The sequence below is a fragment of the Corvus kubaryi genome, unplaced genomic scaffold (assembly GCF_017639235.1).
Source record: "Corvus kubaryi isolate FWS band 111438036 unplaced genomic scaffold, C.kubaryi_AGA036_p1.0 split3-73, whole genome shotgun sequence".
Taxonomy (NCBI): Eukaryota; Metazoa; Chordata; class Aves; order Passeriformes; family Corvidae; genus Corvus; species Corvus kubaryi.
This window is the reverse complement of record NW_024582091.1, coordinates 31386145-31409315: the sequence shown is the minus strand read 5'-3', so window position 1 is coordinate 31409315 and position 23171 is coordinate 31386145. Positions and strand designations below refer to the sequence as shown.

Here is a 23171-nt window from a genome sequence, read left to right as displayed (position 1 = left end):
AGAAGTGAGTTTGAGGCATTAACAAGGAAAACTTGGCACAGGGAGATATCTAATACTGGCATTGCATCAACAACATAACTGCACTCAAGTCTCAGTAAGTGCAGGTTTTGCCTACTTCAGTCTGCAAATTTTGACAGCAGAAGGTTGAAACCTGCCCCCATAAAAATCCCATGCCTGAAATGGTATTGCCTATGGTTAGACACCCTGAGAAACAGGGTTTACAAAGACCTGAGTAAGTAACTTCTATTTGCACACACTGGGACACCTGTTACAGAGGATACAGTTCACTTGAGACAACAGCAAAGTATCTGGCCACTATTACATAGTCAATAAACTTTTATTTAGATGATAAAGGAAAACACATTTGCAAGAAGAAAGATCAAGGGAGTTTTACTGCTCCCCTGAAATGTAGAAAAGTCCCACAGGCTCCCTGTAAGCATGTCAGCACTTGAGTGAGAGAACAAGCAAGTTCTTTAAATCACAGGCTAAAGTCACTATCTGCATTAACTGCACAGAGATTTCATCTCCATGTTGCCTCCTGATTGATGCAATCTCTGTATGAGGAGTAATCTAAATATTGGATTGCACATATTTGGCAGGTCTTGCACCCGTCTTCACAGAGAATAGTTTTGTCATAACTCACAATGTAGTTACTGTAATACTGCTCAAACAGTGTGCTGTGTGGCATAGACAACTGCTTGGCCATTTCATATAGGCTTTCTGGCTTCAAGTCTTCAATGCCATAAGTTTTCGTCAGGATGTATTCTAATTTCCAGTTCGATTCATTTTTCTTGTTGGCATCTCTGAGGTCTAAGTAAAACTGCCAAAGATCCTACAGTTAAAAAAAAAAAAAAGAAAGAAAGAAAAAATTAGGCACCGCTGTATTGCTTTCTTCCCTGCTTCATTAAGTCTCTGGAGTGATATATTGATTAGGAAGCTGTCACTCCTCATTATTCACATGTGAATAGAAGGTCACGTCCCACCCCAAGAGCTGGGCTTACACCCAAAGCTGGTACTTGCAGTGTGGTAATGGTGGGGGGATGGGGAGGAGAAGAAAAAGGAGCCACAAAGGCAGCAGTGGCAGTGTTAGAGGTTTTTCCTGTCCAAACTCCACAACACTCATGACTGCTGTACGAGTGGGGCAAAAGGGTGAGAGCCAGAAGGTTCCTTTCGGCAGACACTACAAGAGGGGCAGAACGGACAGGAAAAGAACAGCCCAGGGAGAAGTTAAGGAAAAGGAGAGATGTCGATGCAGGAGTGAAATCTGCACAAGAAAGGAGCAGCCTGAATTAGCATAGGTCTCCAGAGAGAAATCCCAGTCCCAATAAAACTGCAGGGTGCATTGTCACTGAACTCGGCAGGGTCAAGATTTTATCCTGAATTCCAGAGAGAAAGTCTAAACCATTCACAGCCAGAACAATTACACTGGATTCACTTTATCTCCAAAAATCACAGGAAACTACAAAGTAGAAGCTTTCTACTTTTTATTTTCCTTCTAAATTTATGTTAGATAAATTTCCTATAAAGACTCTATATAGGAAGGTGCATGATTACAAAAGATGTTATACAGTTAAAAGTGCTTACTTTATCAGCTCTTCTACACCTTTTAGAAGCATTTCATGGGCTGCATCCCAAAACTCAGGCTATCATCAGCAAACAACATTGGTATGTAAATAAGACCAGGATTTAGGTGAACCTCTTTAAAACTTGCAGAGCTCCCTGCAAATAGTTTTAGGATTTTGCCCAGAAAAATTCTGACTGTCTTTGCTCCTACATCATAAGAATATTCAATACAGAAGAGAAAGTACTGGGTAGTTCTGCAGGCACAGAAAGACCAACCAAGTTCTCTTTCAGATTTCCTTTCCTTTGCCCAGGAAGAAAAACTAAGAGTAGACACCAAACTTCCATCACCAATGGCCATAATACAAAGGCTGACATCTCGCTGTAGTTTTTTACTGATACTATATTTAAAGTCTTAAACAGTGCTTTAAAATCTTTACTTACCAGCAAGCTATAGTCAAAAAGATCATATTGATACAATCTGACACCAGGGTTATTGGACTCCATTTGCCATACATCCTTCACTGGGGTTACAGCAGGTGCCACAAACAAGGAATTGACTGGATTTTCTGCAGAAAAAGGGAAGTTGAGGAGACAGTTTCATTTTAATCATTTCTTATTCAAATAAATGGTTTTGTAGAGTACCAACACAGCGAAAACAAGAGTGACTGGCTTAAAGACATTAGCAATTTTTTCACCTGATTTAGCTATATCACTGTGAACTGCCATACTTCCAATGGATAGACCAAAACCCGTGTGAAATACCACAGACCCCCCTCCAGGGTGTACCAGTTAAGCCTGTCTATACTGGAGGCTTCCCCACCAATTCACGTAACTGTGCAAAATTGCAAAATGGTCTTGCCTATATGTAAATTCTCTGTATTTTGTATATTTCTACTAAAGAAATATTCAAAACCTTTAGCTGCTGTTTCCATACTGTATTTTACAAATTGCTTTATGTATTTATCATACTATTAAAAACACCAGGGTCTGTTTCATCACCTGACCCTGACTAGCCCAACACCTACTGTGTGAACACCAACCTTTACAGCAACAGAAACATGAGGATGTACGTGGGTTTTATTGAGACAGAATATGCAGGTGGGTACATTGAGAAGCTCTCTGTGGAACAAGAAGCCCTAACTATTCCCATCTCTGACAGCATCACAGCAGTGAAATCACAAGATCAGCCTCCACATACAGGCAGAAGTTTAGAAAGTTTGGAAATCAGTAGATTCTTCTGGAGAAGATACAACTGAGCTCTATTTTAGCACACTGATGTTGGCTGCAATGTTGCATTTATCTTGAATTCTCCGGAATTTTGTCAAAAGGAAAATGTCATTAATAGAAGACAGTCTAAAACTGTACAGACAAACACAATGTGTATTTGATTACCATTTAGATTTTGTCAAAAGATGCAAAATTACTAAAATAATTTGGAAGTGGTTACTTGCACATGCAAACTTTAATGACAAACACCAAGATCAATCTATCCTCAGTGAAATTTGCTGCAGAGATGATGATTTCATGAACAAATAGGACAGTGTAAAAAAATATAGGTGTAAGACTGCATTGAGCATCATTAAAAAATAAATAAATAAAGAAGCCAGTTCTTTCAGTGGGGTGGATTCTTTTTTACTGGAGATTAACACCATGGAAAAGGGTAAAAATTCGGAATAGTATTACCTAGTCAGTATTTTGGGCATTGCTCATATCAGTTTATATAAAATATAGATGAAGAGCCAATTAACATTTGGGTATTTCACATAAAGCAAAGCAATGAACCTCTTACTGTTCTATGGTGCAGACAAAACTTGTTAGAGTTCTTCTGTTAGAGATGTTAGAGTGCTCCATATGGCCATGCCCATGCTTAGAACTAAGGGATTTCAAAGCAATAAACAAAAATTTCAACGTGGGTGATTTTCTTGAAGGGAAATTAGCTGATCTAAGAGATGCAACAGGCAGAGACTTTCTTTCCCCTGGCTCCTGCTTACCCTTATCTTAATTAACTTTGAAGCAGCAGGGAACTCAGCAGAGAGGCACGGTAATGATGCAGGAAACACAAGAATATAGAGCATGTCTAGCTGGCCTGAGAACATTCCCTTTGACACATTACACAATAGAAACTGGCTAGTATAATTTGCCCATGTCACTGAGAGAGCAGAGAGGAAAGACTAGAAATTCTTGTCTAGGCATAAGCATTCATTAAAAAAAAAAAATAGGAAGCTTGGGGAATCTCTTCTGACTTCAACAAAAAAAAAGACAGTCACCCTTGCGAGGTTCTCTTTGGAAATAAAATTGGAGTGTGTGAAACTCGAATTCTTGCAGATAAATAGCAGTAGCTCCCAATTTCCTTTTTCAGTTATAAATAACACAGGCTGACTAGTAAGAACATGCAAGAAAGTATTAATTTGCTTTTAATCAGGAAGAGAAAGTTCAGGTGTCAACAAGCATCATTACCTTCTTCATCCAGGAGGACCATGATACTATCTCTATGTGTATGTCCAAAAAACTGGCCCGCAATAACACTACTGTATTTGCGAAAAATCTTTACCAGTCTCTCATTGTAATACTCCCTGATAGCTGTAGTATTCCTTGCATATGGCAAGTATCCTACTGGGACATGACCTATTATATACACCTAAGGAATTAAATACAGAAACCACAATTAGCACCTTCATTTGAAACTTAATGTCTTAGCTGTAACCTAGAAGTGATTACCACAGTTTCATAACAATGCTGTCTTAGAAATGGCATTCTAAAAGCTGTAAATCATGACAGTTTTTTATATAAAATCCCAAAAGTAAGATGGCTTAAGTTCATACTATTTAGTTTAGTATATTACTGAGGAGAAAAAAAAGTTCCAATAAATCTGTGCATGATTTTAGGCCAAAGAAAATGTTACCAATTACTTCAAATGAAAAAAAAAGTTACTAGGGCAAGGCTTATAACTGGGCATCTCAAGGGGATAGAAGAAAAAAAATTGTCTGAGTATTACAGAGCCTGCACCAGAGAGTCAGAGTCACCAGAAACCTGGAAAACTGGTTAAAACCCCTGTCTGAGGTAGAGACTTAGTGCCAACTGCACATACCAACTAACATGCTGCAGGGTTTCCTGAGAAAGGGAAATCTCTCCTTTCTCCTGACTGTAATATCATATTCTAAAATCGCAACACTGTAGCAAAATGTATACATGTTTCAAATGAAACGCTTCTGCTCAGATGATGATCCAATCCCCACACCAACCAATTAATCAATCAATCAGGAGCCAACAACTTTAACCTTCACTTAAAAATCTGCATATTAAAAGACAAGTTATTATTACACTCAAATCATAGCAATTACTGCAGCTTGGCTAAGTTTTGGCTGATAAACTCCTTTCTAATTTCTATTTCTGATACTTTTAATTGCATTACAATGCAAATGAAATATGCTAGCTTTTGTCTTAGGCCAAGAGTGTATGTTTTAAAATTAAAGGCTATGCATAAAAAGGTCAGAAACTGACTTCTACAGTATTTTACATAGCAAGAAAGAAAAGGTATTTTACTGTCTAATTTGGGAAACTTCATTCAGCTAGTTTATTAGTTGTTGCAGTATTATGTGCATATTAAAGAAAGAATTATTAAAAAATAAAATTTTGATTTTTTAGTATCTTTGGCAGCGTTATTATTCTTCTAGAACCATGTTTATACTTTCATTATCTCTACTTCTTCCTTCTTTTTTTTTTTTTTTTCCAAAATTGAAACAAATAATGATAGGTTCTGTTCCTGATCCCTACCTTTTCGTTCTTTTGTGAAGAGGTTTCAAGTATTCCCTCCAGCCAGGCAAACTGGTTGGCTGGGTCAGTAATATTCACAGTTACCTTGTTGGGGCTGTAATATAAATTTGTGTTGAGACTGATTATCCTGAGTGGTTGATAGCTATTACTGGATTCAAACAGCTGTGTGTAGAAGCCACCTGTGAAAATAAGACCAACATCATATGACAAATTAAAGGCTTCAAAGCACAACTTTACAATCAAAGTACACCACTAACAAAATACCCAACCTTACTCTTTCTAATAGAATATTGTGCTTATTCAAGCCACACAGTCACCTTACCACAATATAACATGTTAACAAAGTTTTCAGCCACATTTTACTAGAAGTTGACACTGAATTATTTATTAATTCTTGCCTGTATTATCTTTGTATTTATTTGGCAGTATTTAGATGCAATTATCCAACTGACGTGCAAGAAGCGCCCTGTAATATTTCTTCCACATTGACAGATACAGTACTTGTTAAAGGTCCATACTTCTTAAAATACAGCAAAAATACAGGCTCCTTCAGGAAGAACTGTTTGAGTTAAGTAGCCTTGTACTTTGAAAGTCATTTAACTTCAGACTCATCACATGATGAAAAGTAAGGATCACATTTTTCAATCCTTGCTCCCAAAATTCTCCATGGCATGCTGAGCTTCTTCAATAGGTATAACTTCATAGTTCATGGACTTCAGTGGAGCCACAGCAACAGAAGTATAACAATATAATTTAACTTAAGGTCAGCCTCTTTGAGTTTTATTATCCTTATTCAAGTTTCTACTTCTACTCTTACCCAGATTTGCTCTCGTTCAGGACACAAAAAATACAAATTAAACTTCAAAATCCCTAATATTTGAGTGGATTAGAAATTGGGTTGAATTTTTTGGTCCTTTGCTAAAAAGAACAATTCTAATTACGATATCAATATTCTGCCAGTTCAGTAAGTTGGACACAAATATTAACAGTATAATCACCACAACTGTGTGCTATCATAACCTGAATAAAAATGCACCTATTCAATATGCTCTGAAATACATGCACCATTAAAACAGAAACAACATTTTAACAGTTTTTTACCATCAAAATATAGTTTTTGTGTGCATCATATGCCCTCATCTAAAAAGTATGATGAGGTCTCGAAAGCAGAAAGATGTACATGCATTGGTACAAAGTCGATAATACTATACATCTTATAGGAAGTGATAAATATTGCATCAGAAAGTAATAAATGTATTCTGAATATAGGCATTGACATTCAAAAAGATAAGTAACTTCTTCCAGGAGAAGCCTTACAGATAATCCATTGTTCTGATTCATCCTATGAGACTTAGTTAAACAAACAGGACAAATCCACAGAAACATTAATTCTCTAAGCCCCAGCTTCACAATATATTACTGCCATACTTTACCTTTTCTGAAGGTATTGATTGCTTCATCACTTAGCCAAGGTTTCCAGAAATCTGCTACAGCATTGTAAACTTCACTGGTAGTTACAGGAAGCTGGTCCTGTGAGAGAGGAGAACCTGCCTAAGTCAGTATTCAGACACACAGACAAAAAACTCAACAAATTATCCTGCCTGACCTCTTGCATAACATGTAAGTGTATCTAGTCATCACCAGGAGGAATTCAAGAGAGGGAAAAAAACAACTTTCGAATATCCAGTATTGCTGATCAGGAACAAATGCCTAAACTTAGTCAGAACTGATTGCATGGCCTTGTTAATGCATTATTAAACTAATGCCAGAAATATGTCAAGCCTTAGGAATACAGCAGACTGGAAAACAATACATTCTGCAAAATTAGTAAATATACCAACTGGCAAGTGAAAATCTAAAAATAAAGTCTTTTGATGAAAAGCTTGAATATAAGTTTCTTTTTCAAGCAACTTGGGTTTCATAGCAGCTCCCCAAAACTCCACTACAGCCCTCAGAAGCATTCCGGTGAAATTCACATATGTTTCCATGATGTCCTGTTGTTCTTGTAAGAAAGCATTTTAAAATGCACAAGAAAAAGTTTTGTCAATGTTTCCTCCCACTGGCTCTAATTTGGACTGTAGTACTCTTCAGTCTGAGCCACAGCATAAGACCCATGCTCTGATCTAACTCTGACAGGAAGATACCAGCCTGTCCTTGCCTTTCCTAAAATATCTGCTTGGAGTCTTGGTGCTAGAAGGAAAAAACAGGGGTTGAAAAAATTGTGCATGCTTTCTTAAACATAAAATTTGACCTTTCTAAGATCTTTGAAACTAAACCTACATGATTAGAGGTTTAGGCAGTAAGTCTCTGTCTAGGAGCAGAGCAATCAGACGCCTGTTGAGACATTTGCTGATTGCAGGGCACTGACATGAGTTATTAGGACAGCTTTGAGCCAGAGCTAACAGCCACTAACAGACACAGCAAAAACCTGATCTCAGATAAGAGGCCATGTTATGGACTGAAAGTGCTTTGGACCCAGGCAAGTCAGTGTTCTCTGAACTGCTAGAAGCAGTTTGGGGATTTGTTTTAAGCAGGAGCGAGGGTGTGAAACAAGTGAGACTATACAGAAAGGCCGAGGTGAATATAGGATCTGAAAGGTATCCCAACGGTTGATTAACCTGAGTAGTATTTTTAACATGTTCTGCAAGAAAAATCACCCAGGACTGTTCAGTTGTTAAGATGGATAGCTCAGAACACAAGAGAGCAATAAAATTCTTTGGTGCATGGTGAGTGCACAGCTTTCACACTTGCTTAGGAACAGCCTAAAGTGTGTGGCTTGCTCCATATCACTTCCAGTCTACAGGACGTTTGCCAAGCCTATCCATATGAAAAAAGAAATGCCATAAAGAGCAAAAAACAAACATAAAAAAATTGAACAAGTTGAAATGACCCCATAGTGGGGATTGTCCAATCCCATGTCTTTTTCAAACACTAACTGAAAAGCATGCCAGTTCTGTACACTGGGGAAGCATGCCATTTCAAAGTATCACAGAAACATTCCTCAGTGGCTTTGTGCAGGGAGAACTAACAACAGTAACCAGTTATTCCAATCACCAGCTTGTTTCAATTTTCTATTTGCTGCCCATCTGCCCTTCTTGAGACTCTTTTTTTCTATCTTCAGATTTAATTTCACAAACAAAATTCATATTTGTTGAAAAAGTTCCCTACATTCTTTGTTTACAAGGTATTTGTAGGGTTTTTTTTCCTCTATCAAAGGAGATTGCTGAATGACAACAATTCTCTGCTAAGACATTTTTAAAAACGAAACAAAGTGAACACAAAACACTGCATGACACTTCAGTTAAGGTGTTACTTACCAAAATACTTTACCTCTGGTTTTTAGTGAACCAATCTGTCCCCGTGTCAGTGCATATGAAAAGCCAAAGCTGTACTACCACAGAACACAAAAGACTGAAGGCACAGTTCGGTATGTGCACTTACACTTCCAATACACGTCTAGCTGTTACTTTGTCTCTCACACTTCCTTTGCCTCATCTCTCAGCACCTCTGCTATGCCCCGATTTGGAAACCACTAACTCCAGCAATGACATGGGCAATCACACAATCATCTACTGCACCAACTTACACCCTAACAGGCCTAATAAATAAATACCACAGAAAGCTTGAATACAAACCCTGAGGATGTGAAGGGGTGTTACTAAATTCCCATGAGGAATTTCAAACAACATACTTTAGTTGACCTGCTTCACATCCCTTCCGATGCCCTCACATCCAATGACAGCATTTGCTTCTGATCCAGTGTGCTGCCAGATCGACCCACGGCACACTTTAAAGGACAAATGAAGCAACTGTTTACTTTTGAGTATGCCAAGAACAATATTCAGCACAGTCCAAGTGAAAAAGCACCATCCTCAGCTGCACATAACTAGTGAATCATCAATGTGATTATTTCTAAATGTCCAATAAGGAAAGAAAAGTAGACATATTTTTAATAGTAGTGGCAAAACTATGGGAACTTTACAAAAATTCTGCCATTACTTTAGTTTAAAAAAAAAAAATCCAGTGATGCCAGCTGACAGATTTCCAGTAGGGCTTTCAGGAGGCCTTGAAACTTACTGCAGACTCACAGGTCCATTAAGGATGTCACTTCTGCTAGATTAATTTGCTGTATACACACGCATGACATACACAGTAAGGAAAAGTATTTGTGTATTAACTACGTTGGCACGTGGTGGTTCTAAGCCATGAGGAATGATTAGAAATAAATTTGTGTGACCTCAGGCCATGTACAGATTCTACCTGGCAACAACATTTCCTTAGGTAAGAGCACAGAAAGTGATGTAGTTTCTGTCCTAGCGTGGAAATATTTATAATATTAAATGCTAGCTGAAGAACTGTGGAATTCTTTTTCCTGAATAACAGTTACACAGAATTAACTCTTATTTTTCAGACCTGCCTTCTCAGGAGTTAACAACACACCTAATATGATGTATGAACAAATTTCTAACTTGTTTTACCTGTGGCCAGTAGTCATGATTGCCTAAGGCTGGGAAAACCTGAAGATCTGGAAAGAAATTACGAATTGTAGAACTCAGATTACCAATGATGCTAATGACCAACTTCGTGGAGAGCTCTTTTACAGGAACATGAGGAGGGCTATCTCTGAAAAAGGAAAAGGCTTGATTAACAAAGGTTTGTTAGCAACATAAGGAAGGCAAAAAAGTCTGCAAACACACCTACATTCTAGCATGTAACACTACTATACACTTTATTAAAGTCACAGAATGAAAGGCTCTCTGCAAAGGCTTTTGTTTAAAAAATCCCAAACAAGTAGACTTGTTTAGACAATGTCTATCCTATGATTCATATTTATCATAATGAAGATTTCTCAGAAATCAAAGTTATCATTTTGAGCTACTGTGCAGTTTGCATTATATATCTTTCATCACCTGCACAACATTGCAAGTTTCTTTTTTCCTTTTTAACATCCTGTTGAAAAGTAAGTGCAATGAGGTAAGTTAAATAAATTCATCACTTGTCTTCATATATTAGTATTTGCTTTCCCAGCAAAATTACGTGATATAGCATAAACAAACTAGTTCTCACACTCAAAAATACTCATCTCTTTGATAAATTATCCATCAATGTATGCCATAAAAAATTGTGTGATGGTAGAATTGAGAGTTCTGCTATGGCAGAAGGGCAAATCAATGCTCTCTTTTATGAATACCTAGAAAGTAACAATGCCTTAATAGCATAGGACTATCAGGTTGCTCATATGCCCCCCTTTCACACTTCTTTGTCTAGTCCCTCTCCTAGGGCACACAAAGCCTCACAGGTAACATCTCTGTGAGAGAGTATTATTAAGCCCACTTTATAGTACTGAAGACTGGAACAGGAAAGGTAAATGCTTTTACTCAACAGAGGCCTGCAATGAGTCAGTTATTGCCCTGACTTTTCTTTTTGCTTTTTCCACTTCCCATCCTCCCTGCACCATTTCCATTAACTCACACTAATTCAGCCATATGCTAAATATCTCAATGAACACTCCAACAGCTATTTCAGAGATCAAAGTCTGTTCCTGAGGCCTTATATTCTCAGTCAGTCTTCCACTTAGTAGCCATTTGGACAACTGAAGGGACAACTAGCATTTGTGAGATACTGAACTCAAATCTGTTGGTGCAAATACAAACTTGTGAGTTGCCACACTATCTGGCTAACCAGCTTTAACTGCAGAGTGACTTGAACACTTACCCTGTCCAAATCATGAATGAAACCTGTTCTTTTGAATCCTTCATGAATGCAAATGCTGACAAAATAAGTTGATAAGGAGAATCACACAAAAAGTCTCCAAAAGGGCCTGGGTTGGAGGCATTGACTCCTTTGGATGAAGAACAAACTTTGGTGTGATCAGGAGTAATGTGGTAAGTCGGATCTAAATGTAGATCAGATACATGCCAGAATTGCCCTGTTTTCAGAAAACAAAGATTAAAGAAAATGCATTATTTGCTTTTGAACTGGATATACAGGGGTAATGCCAAGTTTAGTCCAGTTTATCTACTGCTACTCCTCTTTAAAGTCTTGAAAAGGAGAATAAATTTAATGAATTGTTGATTAGCCTGTCTGATAAGTGTGCACAAGTTCTTCCTGAGAGTCTTTCGTGAAGACTGCTTAGAAAAACTGAAAACAGAAGCAGAGGTAGGAGTTTATGCTATTCACCAAAAATGAAATGGAGATTGGCAGGAAGTGAAAAATCATCTCATTTTCATTAATAACAATCTGGAAACTGGAGAGTAAAGGAGGAAATAGAAGGACTTCTCCACTCCACTTGAAAAGAGAGGGAGCTGCATTTTAATTATCTTTCCAGACCTTCCCTGGCTGGGAGCTACTATAAAAGATCACAGTCTAGAAAGAAAGGCAAGAAACAGCATGTGTGCAAAGAGACTGGGTTTCTCACCATAGAGCAGTGTGTCAGCCGTACCTACTCACTACTTTCCAGGCTGACATGCTGTCAGCCACTGCTACATAGCACTGCATGGATAAAGGAGCTGAGAAGTATAGGAACATACAAATAAGATGAACGAAGTCTGTCTTAAAGCTACCAGACTTCAAGTTTCATGTAAAATAAGAGTAATTTCTTTCTGTCCGTTTCAAAACACTTGGTAAAGGCACACATGTATCTGGGGCAGTGGTTGTGAAATAGGGACAGATATAAATTTGGCATTTCCCAAGGTCACGTGCTCACGGTGGCTGAGGAGGCGCCACACGACTGTTACCCATGGAGTTTTATTTCAGGAATCAAAGACCAGAGGTGATCGTCAAAATCTGTAAAACTGTGACACCTATGTCTCCAACAGGAGACAAGAGAAACGCCGGGACATTGCTGCGTGCTTGGTCCGAGGCAAGTGTGAGCAACATGGAATGAGAATTCCGTGGGAAACCATTTCGGAGCACTCACCTGCACGCACGGCCCGAGCGGGGATCGCGCCAGGCAGAGCGTGTGTGTTTGCTGCCAGCAGAGCCCAGCACAGCAGAGCCCAGCCCAGCCCAGCACAGCACAGCCCCCAAACGCGGTGTTTGCAGTGCGTGCCCCGGGACACTGCGGCAGAGGCAGGGCGGGGCTCACCTCACCTCACCCGCCGGCCTGCCCGGACAACTAAATATAAACCCCGAGTAACCCCTGTACCTGAAAAGAGATGTGTTGACTGATCTAGCAGCCACGGGAGGCTGAGCCAGTTGGGACAGGGAATACTACGGCAGCAGCTTATGTGCGGGCAGCAGAGCCAGGAGGAGGGCAGCGGGCTGCAAGCGGGGACCGCGCAGCCCGTGCCCCCGCCGCCGGCATGGCCGCGGCCCCCGCCCGGGCCTCCCTCGCCGGGCCGCCCCTCACCCGCCTCCCCCCGCCCCCCACGGGCGGCCCCGGCCGGGCCCCTCAGCCGCTGACCCGGCCGACTCACCCACGGCGGAGCGGGGCCGCTGCGGGCCGGCTGGCGCCGCCTCCAGCGCAGAGCAGAGCAGCGCCAGCCCGAGCGCCACCCGCAGCTCCATGTCGGCCGTGCGGGAGCGCCTGGCCCGCCGACGGCTCTACTCGTGTGACCGCCCCGGCGTCCGGGAAAGAGGCGAGCCCCGGACGGCTTGTGCAAGCCCTTGCCCTCCTCGGCGCTGCCGGAAACCACCGCGCCCCGCCCGCACCGCTCGGGGTGAGAAGCCGCCCCAGGCCGTGGCCCGCTGTCGGACGGCGGCTCGGGCTGTCGCCTCAGCCCGCCGTGCCCGGCGTGACCTTCAGGAGGTGCCACCCCCGGGTCAGCGCTAAGGGGCTCGCAGGAGCCAAGCCTGGCCGCGGGCAGGGCTGAACTCGGGGCACTGGGTGATGTGAGGCGGCCTGAAAGAAGGCTGTGCCCGACACCCCATACCAGCCTCAGGCATCTCTTGGAAGGAAGGTTTCTCGTGGCATACATGTAAAAATGGATCCTGGTTACTTATAAAGCTTTCAAAAAAACCCAAAAACAAACAAAACAACAACAAAACAAACAAACAAACACTTCCACCAAACAAAAAAAAAACCCCAACTTGATGAAATATACTATTAAGTGCACCTTTAATATAGCTTCAGGGGAGCAATGAGGTATGTTGTAAATACAAGTCTCCACTGCCAAGGCTTTCAGAACTGCTGTTTATTGAAGTCAAAGTAGTTCCATATAGAGGAAGCGTACTTGGTGTCAGTTTTAGGAGAAGATCACAATAATAATGTCATGGATCCTGTGGCTACCCTGAAATGTCCCACTGTTCACTGTGCTGTTCCTTTCAGATCTGCATTCCAGGGCTCTGCAAAGCTATGTAATCGGCAGCTGGAGGTCCCATGTGTCAGTATATTGCCCTCTTTTCCACTCCTCTGAGCAGCATTAGTTACTTCATAGGCACCACTTCTCCACTTTTCCTTACTTAATTTGACACTAATATTATTTATATTTAAATAGGGAAAAGTAGCTTTTGTTTAAAAGGCTACCTTTTCTCTTTGTTTAAAAGTAACTGTAACACAAAATGTTTACCATTCAGGGCTTATTTATAAACTAAATCTTAACAATTTACCTCTGTGTTCCTTTCCTCATACTTAAGAAAAAAACCTAGGTTTTTTAATTCATGACCCCACAAATCATTTGTTGTGAAGATGAATGCCGGTATTGGGAAAGCAAGTCTGTTTACACCAGTGAAGAGGGAAAAGCAGCTGCTCACAGCTTTCTGAGAAAGGATGGCTGGTAAAGACTATCATGTGGCAAATGCACCCACAGGCAAGAAGGCAGCGGCAGAGGGGAGGCAGATGAAGGCTGTATTAGATACTGAATCTGAGGATTAAACACGGATTGATAAAGCCAAAGGGCAGAAGATGCTGCTTAAACATAACTCGCACTATACCAGTGAAACAGCCCAAAGCATAGAGTGGAGCTCCCCATAGCACTGGAACATGTTCTACTTTTCATTTCTATGGTTGAAAAAAGATAGTGCCTAGATTATAAAAACTATCAATGCCCACCAAATAAAAGATATTTATAAAGGTTGATAACTAAGGACTTTGTTTTCTAGATGTATAGTGTTCCCCACAAGAGAAAACAAACTTGAATATTACTTTCAAACAGGTTTTTGTGAAAAAATAAAGCTAACAACACTGAATTTTCTATTTGTGCCAGTTATGTGTAAACTTTTACCAGATTAGTTGCCCATGTTATCCTATCGTTCCAGGGAAGCAAGAAGCCTCTTCTCATATCACACAGCAGATCTGAAGGATGAGGGCTGGGAAGTTGGGCAGGATGCCCATCCTGCACTTCCCGCTGCAGCCACATGCACCACTCACAGAGCAATGACCAGCTCAATCTACAGCTCAGCTCTGCCTTTGTTTACAAGGCTGTAGGTAGCTACACGTCCATGTGGTTCTCTGAGTCAGTATTTAAAAAACATGGACTATCCAAACAATCTCCCCCATGCTGCCAAAAATCTGTTTCAATTTTCCTAAGTGTAAGGCAGTTTTTCCCACTCTGGTCTTGTTCAGGCATAAGGGTTTAATTTTATTTTATTTTTATTTTAAATTGCTCACAGTGCAAATTGTTATCTCTTGTACATATTAGCTATGAAACAACAGTTCAGGGAGGGGAATTGCAGTAGGTTCATGTTGTACTGTTTTCCCACCATTCCTGTCGAGACTGATGTAAGGGAGTTAGCATGTTGACCCTTTCCTCCCACCCTGTGAAAGACTTCAATATTTGCATATTATCAAAAAAAAAAAAAAACCAAACAACAAAACAAAACCCAAACCTATCAAAACAAATTAAAAATCTTTAACTATTAAAGCCAAAACTCTATGAGCTCTGGAACATCATCTGCCAATTTATTGACCTTAACATGCACTGAGTAACAAGTTCCCAGGGAAGAGGCGAGCTGAAACCGATGTGAACATCTCACTTCTCTGTCTACATAAATACAGTTAGTTTAGATTTTTTCAGCAAAAAGCCAACAAAGTCAATTTTTCATTTCCCCAAGTACTCTACACTGCATAGGAAGGCTGCTGCACCATTGTGTAGCACATGCTTTTCTGTCCTTTAACTCAGAAAAAAGAACTTTGAACACCTCCCTCCGGGACACTGGAATGTTAGCTGATTAAATACAAAACGAGCAGAGTTAAAAAAACTTTTTAATTTGTTTGATCTGCATTCCAAAACAATTCAAATATTTTCCATTTACTGTAAAAAAAAAAAAAAAAAAAGGAGAGGCAAGTGTTCCAGAAATTTAATGCCAAGTTTAACCTGTTTTCACTATACAGCACAAGTACACCAATTTGATAGCATAATGTTTTTGTTTTTTTTTTTTTAATAAAAAACACCCCCCCCAGAAAAAAAAATTATTAACCTTTCATGCCAGAAATGTGCATTTTAGCTATGATCAATTATGGACAGGACATTAATCCATCCAGCAGAAGTAACATCTGGACAGAAGTCAGGTAAACTCTACGCTTTCTCATAGTGACGAACAGCAACCACATCACCAAAGGTGAGAGTCTGCAAGTCCAAGGAAAAGACAGACATGTTAGAGGCTGGACCATTTTCTATAATTGTTTAACACATTATGAAGTCCATAGTGGATCAAGGTTGGTTTACATTATTTAATTTATAGAAAAACAAATCGATCTAGATTATTAACACTTTAAATGAACAAGAAGCCAAGCCTTAGTTATGGTTCCCATAAGAAATGATACTTTGCTGCTCTCACACCCAAGAAACACATAATGCACATTTACAAGGAGGCTGTTAAAAATTAAATTTACTGTTTAATTATTTTAAATATAGCATTGTTTTAATACAGACTTAACACTTATTTTCCCAAAGCTTATCCCAGTAAGATGTGCAATCTAAAATTCCAAGGCCTCTATACTATTATGCATAGGTATAAACTCTAGGAGAACCTCATCTTAAAAAAATGCATTCTGTACCCTGTGTAGCTAGAACTAACAAATACTCTAGACACTGCAGTTGTGCAGAACACCAACTACAGTGTGCATTCTGGAGGTATTTCCTGAAGTAGAACAGGGCATCTCACTGTATTCCAATTACAAAAGACAAGATTTTCTGTATTTGCGTGATTTGTGCATAGCTGTTCAAAAAGCAAAGCATGTGTTTTCCCTTGAAAAACTTGCCACATTGTGTTTCACTATGTTTTGAAGTTTGTATTATTTGCAAGTCTTCATCCACACAGATACTTTCTGAAGTACTTAGGAAACAAAATAACTGGTCTTCTCCAACAACCAAGTCTGATGGATTAGTATAGCTAAACACATTTTATTTTTGAAAGCTGCATCTGTGTGCCATGAGAAGTGCTATCCTGGACATAAGCTGTAGTAACTCACAACATTTATTCACCCCATACTCTTGTTTCTAAAAAGTCAGGAAAAGCAGGTGAATTTAAACTCAGACTTTTCTCCACACAGTTTATCATAGTTTTTAATAAGATAGGAGGACTAAAACCTTTATTATTAAACATGAAAACGCTATTAGCTATATAGTAATTCTTTCCTTTTTTAAGGAAACTACTTGTTCTGTGTAATTAAATACTATTTATGTGTGCACACATAAAACAAGTTTTTAAAGAAGTCTAAATTGCCACTGGCAACAGATAATTTTCCATGTAATCAAGAACTTTGTATCATTACAAGCTCACCAGGACTTTTTTTCTTGGGTATTTACACAAAAGTCTAGAAAGAGAACACATACACTCTGGAAATCCACAGCCTAGCCTGCCTAAAGCCACTAAAAATTTTTTAATTGTCGGTAAAACAATACACAAAGCAAAACAAAATAAATATTTGAAGAGTCTCTGCTAGCTTTCCTCACCAATTAGTTTAACGATTTGTGTCTAAATCACACTGTTCACAAAGCTTGAGATAAGAGTAAGTTGGGAGTGTTTGCGGTGCATGCAAATGCTCAGTGTGCTTTATACTTACCATTACCATTTTGCCATCCTTTATTTCTCTCACAAAGTTTGTCTCTTTGCCATCCCATTTCTGTATGTGCACTAGTTTCTCTCCATCCAGGGTCACAACTGACTGTGAGATACCAAGAAAAACAAAGACATGCCTTTATTTTGGGTAGTTGGGATTCTGCTCACACATTCAGCATGCACTGTTCTATTGAATTCTCTTCTACAGATGGATGTGGATCTAGAATGATAAAGTAGTCCCAGCCATTTTAAAGCCAAGGCTTTGAATCATCCTCGTTTTAAGCATGAAATCCACACAATTCTTGTTTGTGTCAAAGGATGAAAAAGTTGTTTCCTTTGAGTTCCAAGATCTCACAAGATCCCACTTCAGATGTGCCTTGGAATAATATTTGATGTTAAGCTCCCAAAGGTTATGCCTCAAAAGAGGCATCTGACTATTTTGACTGGGAAAAGTTATGCCAGATGATATTTGGCTTATAAGACAAGCAAGCAACTAACACAATCAGTTGACACTGGAAAGCAGACAGGGAGCTGGCAACGTGATACACTCAGAAAAGGTAGGGTGTAAGCGGGCAGGACAAGCAAGGCTCAATCTTGCCTTTTTTTTTTTTTTTTTTTTCCCTGTCCTTTGCAGTGCTCTAAAACTAGTAGCATCAGAAGTTACATTTTTTCCTTTGACTGTACCAAAGGCAGAGCCTGGGGGGCGGGGGAAGAAAAAGAGAGGCAACTGCAGCCCCAGAGTTCACTTACTTTGCAGTTTCTATCGTCGGGGGTAGTTTCATCAAATTCCTCTCCCAGTTTAAAGCTGATCTCTGTGTTTTTGAAAGTGCTTTGAGTTCTGATCACTACTTTGTCCCCCTCGCTGCTGATAATCACAGTGGGTTTAGTCACATTCCCCACCTGCCGTGTTGCAAACCCCACTCCTAGACCATTCAAGGGAAAAGAGAAATCCATCAAACTGGGATTTTTGCTTTTTTTTTTCTATATTGAGGTACAGAGATCTTTTACCCTGCTCTACAGCTGCCGGCTATCCCTGTGAAACGCTGCTGTCTGCTTCTCTCATGCCCTTGTACCGCGAGTATCCACCGCTACTGTCCGCCCGGCTGTAGCTCCGCGCCCTCCCTCGCCGCCGAGCACGGCAGCACCGCACTCCGCCCGCGGTCACACGCACGGCCGCGATCGCTTCTGCTGCTCAGAGTTTCAATTCCTTATCACTCCAGCATAATGATTGCTTTTTTGCGTGCTTGTTTCAAACTTATCCGCAGGCAGCACGTGCTCGTTTCTCACACGCTTCCCTTAGCCTGGGGACATTTCCCGGAGCCTGTCCCACACAAACACACCCGACCGCCCAGGTGAATGATCCGCATAGAATTAGCTCTATGCATAAGAAGCACAGCCGCCACAACCACCCCCTCCATCACCACCACTGCTGCCAGTGTCTCACCTACACTTCTGGCAATGAGGGAGAGCCTTTTCAATTTTTTTTTTTTTTTTTTTTTTTTTAAGATGGTGCAAAATTGCAAGGTTTCCTAAGGTGCCGCCACCCGGCCGTACCTACCCAGTGCCTTCATGTACTCGTCGAAGTTGTGGCTGTCCACCAACTTCCAGGTGGCGCAGAAAGCCTCGACCATGGCGGCCGGCTACGTGTTCCAAGCGCGGTGCCGGAGATGGCAAGAGCACCGGTGCCGCCGCGCCGCCCCGCATTTAAAGCCGGCGCCCGGCGGGGGGCCGGAGGCGGGGGTGGCCGCGGTCCGCCCCCGAGGGCCGCCGCGGAGACGCCCGCACCGTCGGGGGAGGGGGCGGCGGGTGCCCGGCCGGGGAGCGGGCAGGAGGTGAAGGGGGCAGGGAGGGGGCTGCCTCCGCCTGCCGCACCGCTCCTCCCCTGAGCCGCCCCGGGGCACCCCCGTCCGCCCGCCTCGCTGTTAAATGAACGCGCGGGCAAAACGAGAAGCGGGCACCCAACGTGAAAGGCTACTGAGTGAAAACACGCGATCGTAACGCTACTGCAGGACACCACCTCCAAAAGTTTTCCCAAGAAGATTTTCATGCCCATTTTGATCCTGGCCAACTGCAGATCCCTTTACCCACAATGGCATGTGAATGGACGCTGTCTGAACTTGGTATTTGCTGTCACTGGCTCGAAACAGCATCTTGGCTCCACAACTGTTAGCATTTGGAGAATTAAGAATGAAGAAAAAGGAAAAGAGCTTAAAACTCTTTCTTTTCTCTTTTTTTTTTTTTTTTTTCTTTTTTCCCCTGCAAGAGAGGGAACGTCTTCCTTCTAGTTATTCTCTGAAATTTGTTGAAGGCATTAGGGGTCATCTTGTCTCATTTTGAGTGCTTTTCAAAAAGCAGCCTGTCTCTGTGGGACATCCCACAGTGTCAGCTTTTCCTGAATTATGGCTTGGATGGATTCCAGAATAGTGAATCTAGCAATTCAGCTCTTGCAACAAAACTCAGGGACTAAGTGAAAGAGAATTTACGTGATTTAGGAACAAAACCTCAACAATTTTCTACCTAGTTCAGCCATACAAAATATAAATAATTATGAATATTTTCTAATGTTTTTTAATTAGTTTTTGACCATCATTTGTATTTCTTTCAGGCTCTTCTAGTATGGCACATGCTTTGGGTGTAGGGCAAGTGATGTTTCTGATGGGAAATTAATTTAAACATGCCAGATTGGATGGGGCTTTGAGCAGCCTGGACTAGTGGAACAGTCCCTGACCATGGCAGGGGGCTTGGAACTGGATGATCCAACCCAAATCATTTTATGATTCTATGATATTAAATTCTAAATTATTTTACCAAATATCCTCATGAACTGGCAGTGTCTCCTCTCCCAGTACAGACAAGACAAAGTTATCTGCTCATACAGATTTTGTTTGCAGTATCCCTGGAGCCCCTGTTTATTATTCTGGTGCAGATGTGTGCACAGAGCCTGGGAGAGCTCATGCTGTCTGTGCTCACTGGGGCTTGTTGTATACCACTGGCCTCACGGACTTTGTGATATAAAACTCCTGAAAATGATTCACTGCCACTACTGCTGGCTGGACTCTGCAAGGACACTTCTGCCTTGCACCTTCTTCCAGACAGTGCTGCAGCCTGAGCATTTGGGAGGCAGATATTTCAGGATCCTTCCTAATTTAAGCAGTCATACCTAAACTGATGGGACCGCTCTGTTCTGTGAGGATTTCTCAATGTATTTAACTGAAACAAGTATCTAGAGTGATGACCCGCTCTTAAGGGGAAGGAAGCACATAAGAATTTCTTAAGAAAAATACATTCTTTAACACTGCGCATCATGCTTCAAATATAGGTTCTGCTAAAATGTTCACATTCCTTCTTAAGTGGAAAGGTTGCCAAAGTCTTCACATCATGTTTTATGATGGTGAGATCCCACCTGTCTGTGTTAGTGATGATTTGGGACCAGCGTAAATCAACAGTAGGAAATGTTACATTATTGACTCCTTTTTAGGGTGACAAGCCACAGTTCAAAATGTTTTCCACAGCATCTTATGCCCTGTGTTTGATTGTGGACTCTTATGCAAGTGTTATGCTAATATCAAAAACTAGTACAAGTCATCTTGATGACATAAACGCTTTGCTATGGCTGAAACAGAGATCACAGTGTGAAATACACTGACCTGGTGTGCATTTTAGGTTGCTGCACAAGAGATCAGCTTGGAGTTTCTTTTGTACTGTCAGCAGTTGGATGCATTTAAAAGACTCTACTCCCATGATGAATAGTATCTCTGCAGATTCTGAACACCCAGGGATTCATTCTCCTTTACACTAAACATGAGCAGTGTAAGTAGGCACACTTGCATTCCCTGTACAAGGCCTGCTTGAAAGATGAAAATTCTGCAGCAAGATATCCCTGTCTAATGAGTAATCCTTGCTTCCAAAGGCCATTTGGTGAGACTGTTCTAACCTTCAGCCTTCAAATACAGGACACACAACCTGCTTTTGGCTACCTTTCCCCCCCATCCACATTATATCCCTGCTTCACATGCCCTCAGACATTCAGAGAATGAGGCTGTCAGCCTCATTCAGTCTTCATTCTGTACTTGAAAGAACAAAAATTACTTCTTCAGGAAAAAGGAAAACAAAAAAGGGTGTGGGGGTATGGGGAGGAAGGGAGCACCACAGGATGGTCACCAGGCTGCTCTGGTAGAAAAGTCTGACCATGAGGTTCTGTCATGTGTGGATTCCCCTCGTAATCTATGTCAGGAACTACTGAGCATCTAATCACTGTAGCCAGTCACTAAAGGCTTTGTGTTTGGCTGTAGAAAAGTAGGGAAATTGGTGCAGCTAATATTTGAAGCAAGTTTATCTGTCCTTTTGCTCTGTCCCTCTCTGGATCTAATGCAGGTGGGGCACTCTTGCTTCACCAATTCAGTTAAATCTCTGTCCTTTCACCATCTTCGTAGTACAATAGTCAGGAATACTATGTTAAGGGGATACTATGTTATAAGACCTTCAGATAACGTAGTGGTGACTGCATTATTCAAACATTTCTGGCAATGAAGGTCCTGGAACTGCAGAGCATCTTGTACCCATATGTGCAACAAAGGGCAGCAGTGATACCAAGGCCTAACTCCCCTGGTACAAAAGCAGATGTAGGCATCCAGAGGCCTTTTAGGTATTGAATTCCATTGAAAGCCAACATGATTCAAGGTGCTAACTCACTTAGACATTTCTTTAAACTCTTAGCATTATGAAACATATAGCGGGCTACTTTTGAATTAAGGAAACTGAAAATAATGTGCAGATGAAAGGAAAAGTTTTCTCCATTTATAGGGTATTTTCCTCCATTTTATAGGGTATTTTCAGCAAATGTGAAGCTTGTTTGAAGCCCTGCTGTGAATCTCTGTGCAGCTTTGTTCTCAGTGTAATACAGAAATGAACAGAGCTTAGTAGCTGTTGTGTCAGACAGGATGATGTTACTTCAGGGCTGAGTGTGATTTGGTTTTTGGTGCTGCAGAGGAATCTAATGTCAAACAGGACAGTAGAGAGCTCTTAACTAAAAATTATCTCATATGTCCTCTAGTTGTCTAAAAGATTTGCTGATCCCCCTAATAAAAATAAACCATCTCAGTGCTGTTGGTGAATCACAGAAAATATCTAGGTTTATTTATTCTATCAACGGATAGCTCATTAGAAATCCCAGAGATAAATGCCTCCTGGAGAAGACACCCAGTTATGCAGCTGCACAAGCAAGTGGTGACAGAATGGCCCCAGGTACAAAGCATCTGTATGAATCCAGTTTTGTACTGCATAAATGCCAGGGGAAGGGCTTTGCTGGAGCTTTGGACCAGATGATAGGCGAGGTGCAAGGTAATGCAGGCAGGAGCAGGAAAGACATGTTTATACCATATCCTTTCTAAGAGCATGACATATCTTAGGCAAAACTTAGGAACATGTTCAGCAGGTTTCCTGCCACTGTAAAGCTCAAGCAAAATAATGCCAGGACAGGCTAACATTAGACACAAGTCATCTTAAGGTCTAATTCTGGTGTTGGTTGCTAATTGGTGAAAACGAAGTAGTCTGTGATCATGCATTTCATTCTTGTAGACTCTCTCTTATGTTACAAATTGGTGTGACATGAGATTAGGAGAGTCCTGGAAAGTAAATACCCACTAATAGCTCATTATGAACTATTAGACATATATTTGGATTGGTTTAAGCTGGGAGGACAGCTGGTTGACAATGATTTAAAGTAAGCAAATGCAATGAAATATCTCCAGGATGTTCTCTGCTTCTAAAAGGCATTTGGGAGGTTGTTAGCTCTTGTTTATTACCGTATCACTTACATTTAGATGTCTCAAGACAGACACTCTCCTCAAAGAATTAGGCAGCATTAAAGCCAGCCACCTTCCTGGCTCCTA

The 23171-nt window shown here is 41.0% G+C and overlaps 2 protein-coding genes across 3 annotated transcripts; both read right to left on the bottom strand.

The window, feature by feature from the left end:
- Window positions 1–318: 318 nt before the first annotated feature.
- SMPDL3A (sphingomyelin phosphodiesterase acid like 3A) lies at window positions 319–13097 on the bottom strand. Of its 2 annotated transcripts, none has more exons than XM_042016902.1 (8): window positions 12756–13097; window positions 11053–11266; window positions 9816–9960; window positions 6771–6867; window positions 5338–5516; window positions 4021–4201; window positions 2005–2129; window positions 319–832 (listed from the first exon to the last, which is right to left on the bottom strand). In XM_042016902.1, the coding sequence occupies exons 1-8, from the start codon at window positions 12844–12846 to the stop codon at window positions 521–523; spliced, it is 1344 nt and encodes a 447-aa protein (XP_041872836.1). In that variant the 5' UTR covers window positions 12847–13097; the 3' UTR covers window positions 319–520. The 2 variants fall into 2 exon arrangements, with proteins under 2 accessions (XP_041872836.1, XP_041872837.1); XM_042016903.1 differs by lacking the exon at window positions 12756–13097 and adding an exon at window positions 11627–11663.
- A 2060-nt stretch (window positions 13098–15157) lies between these two features.
- FABP7 (fatty acid binding protein 7) lies at window positions 15158–19004 on the bottom strand. The gene is made up of 4 exons (XM_042016904.1): window positions 18839–19004; window positions 18031–18203; window positions 17285–17386; window positions 15158–15845 (listed from the first exon to the last, which is right to left on the bottom strand). Exons 1-4 carry the CDS (start codon window positions 18909–18911, stop codon window positions 15795–15797), a joined length of 399 nt encoding a protein of 132 aa, XP_041872838.1. The 5' UTR covers window positions 18912–19004; the 3' UTR covers window positions 15158–15794.
- Window positions 19005–23171: the final 4167 nt, after the last annotated feature.

Coding starts and splice junctions, on each gene's coding strand:
- SMPDL3A (XM_042016902.1), bottom strand. CDS start 12,846: ATGGAGCTGCGGGTGGCGCTCGGGCTGGCGCTGCTCTGCTCTGCGCTG. Junction 11,267..12,755: donor GCGGCCCCGCTCCGCCGTGG/GTGAGTCGGCCG, acceptor TTCTGAAAACAG/GGCAATTCTGGCATGTATCT. Junction 5,517..6,770: donor AATCAATACCTTCAGAAAAG/GTAAAGTATGGC, acceptor TTATTTTCACAG/GTGGCTTCTACACACAGCTG.
- FABP7 (XM_042016904.1), bottom strand. CDS start 18,911: ATGGTCGAGGCTTTCTGCGCCACCTGGAAGTTGGTGGACAGCCACAAC. Junction 18,204..18,838: donor CGAGTACATGAAGGCACTGG/GTAGGTACGGCC, acceptor TGAATGGTCTAG/GAGTGGGGTTTGCAACACGG. Junction 17,387..18,030: donor CCGACGATAGAAACTGCAAA/GTAAGTGAACTC, acceptor GGTATCTCACAG/TCAGTTGTGACCCTGGATGG.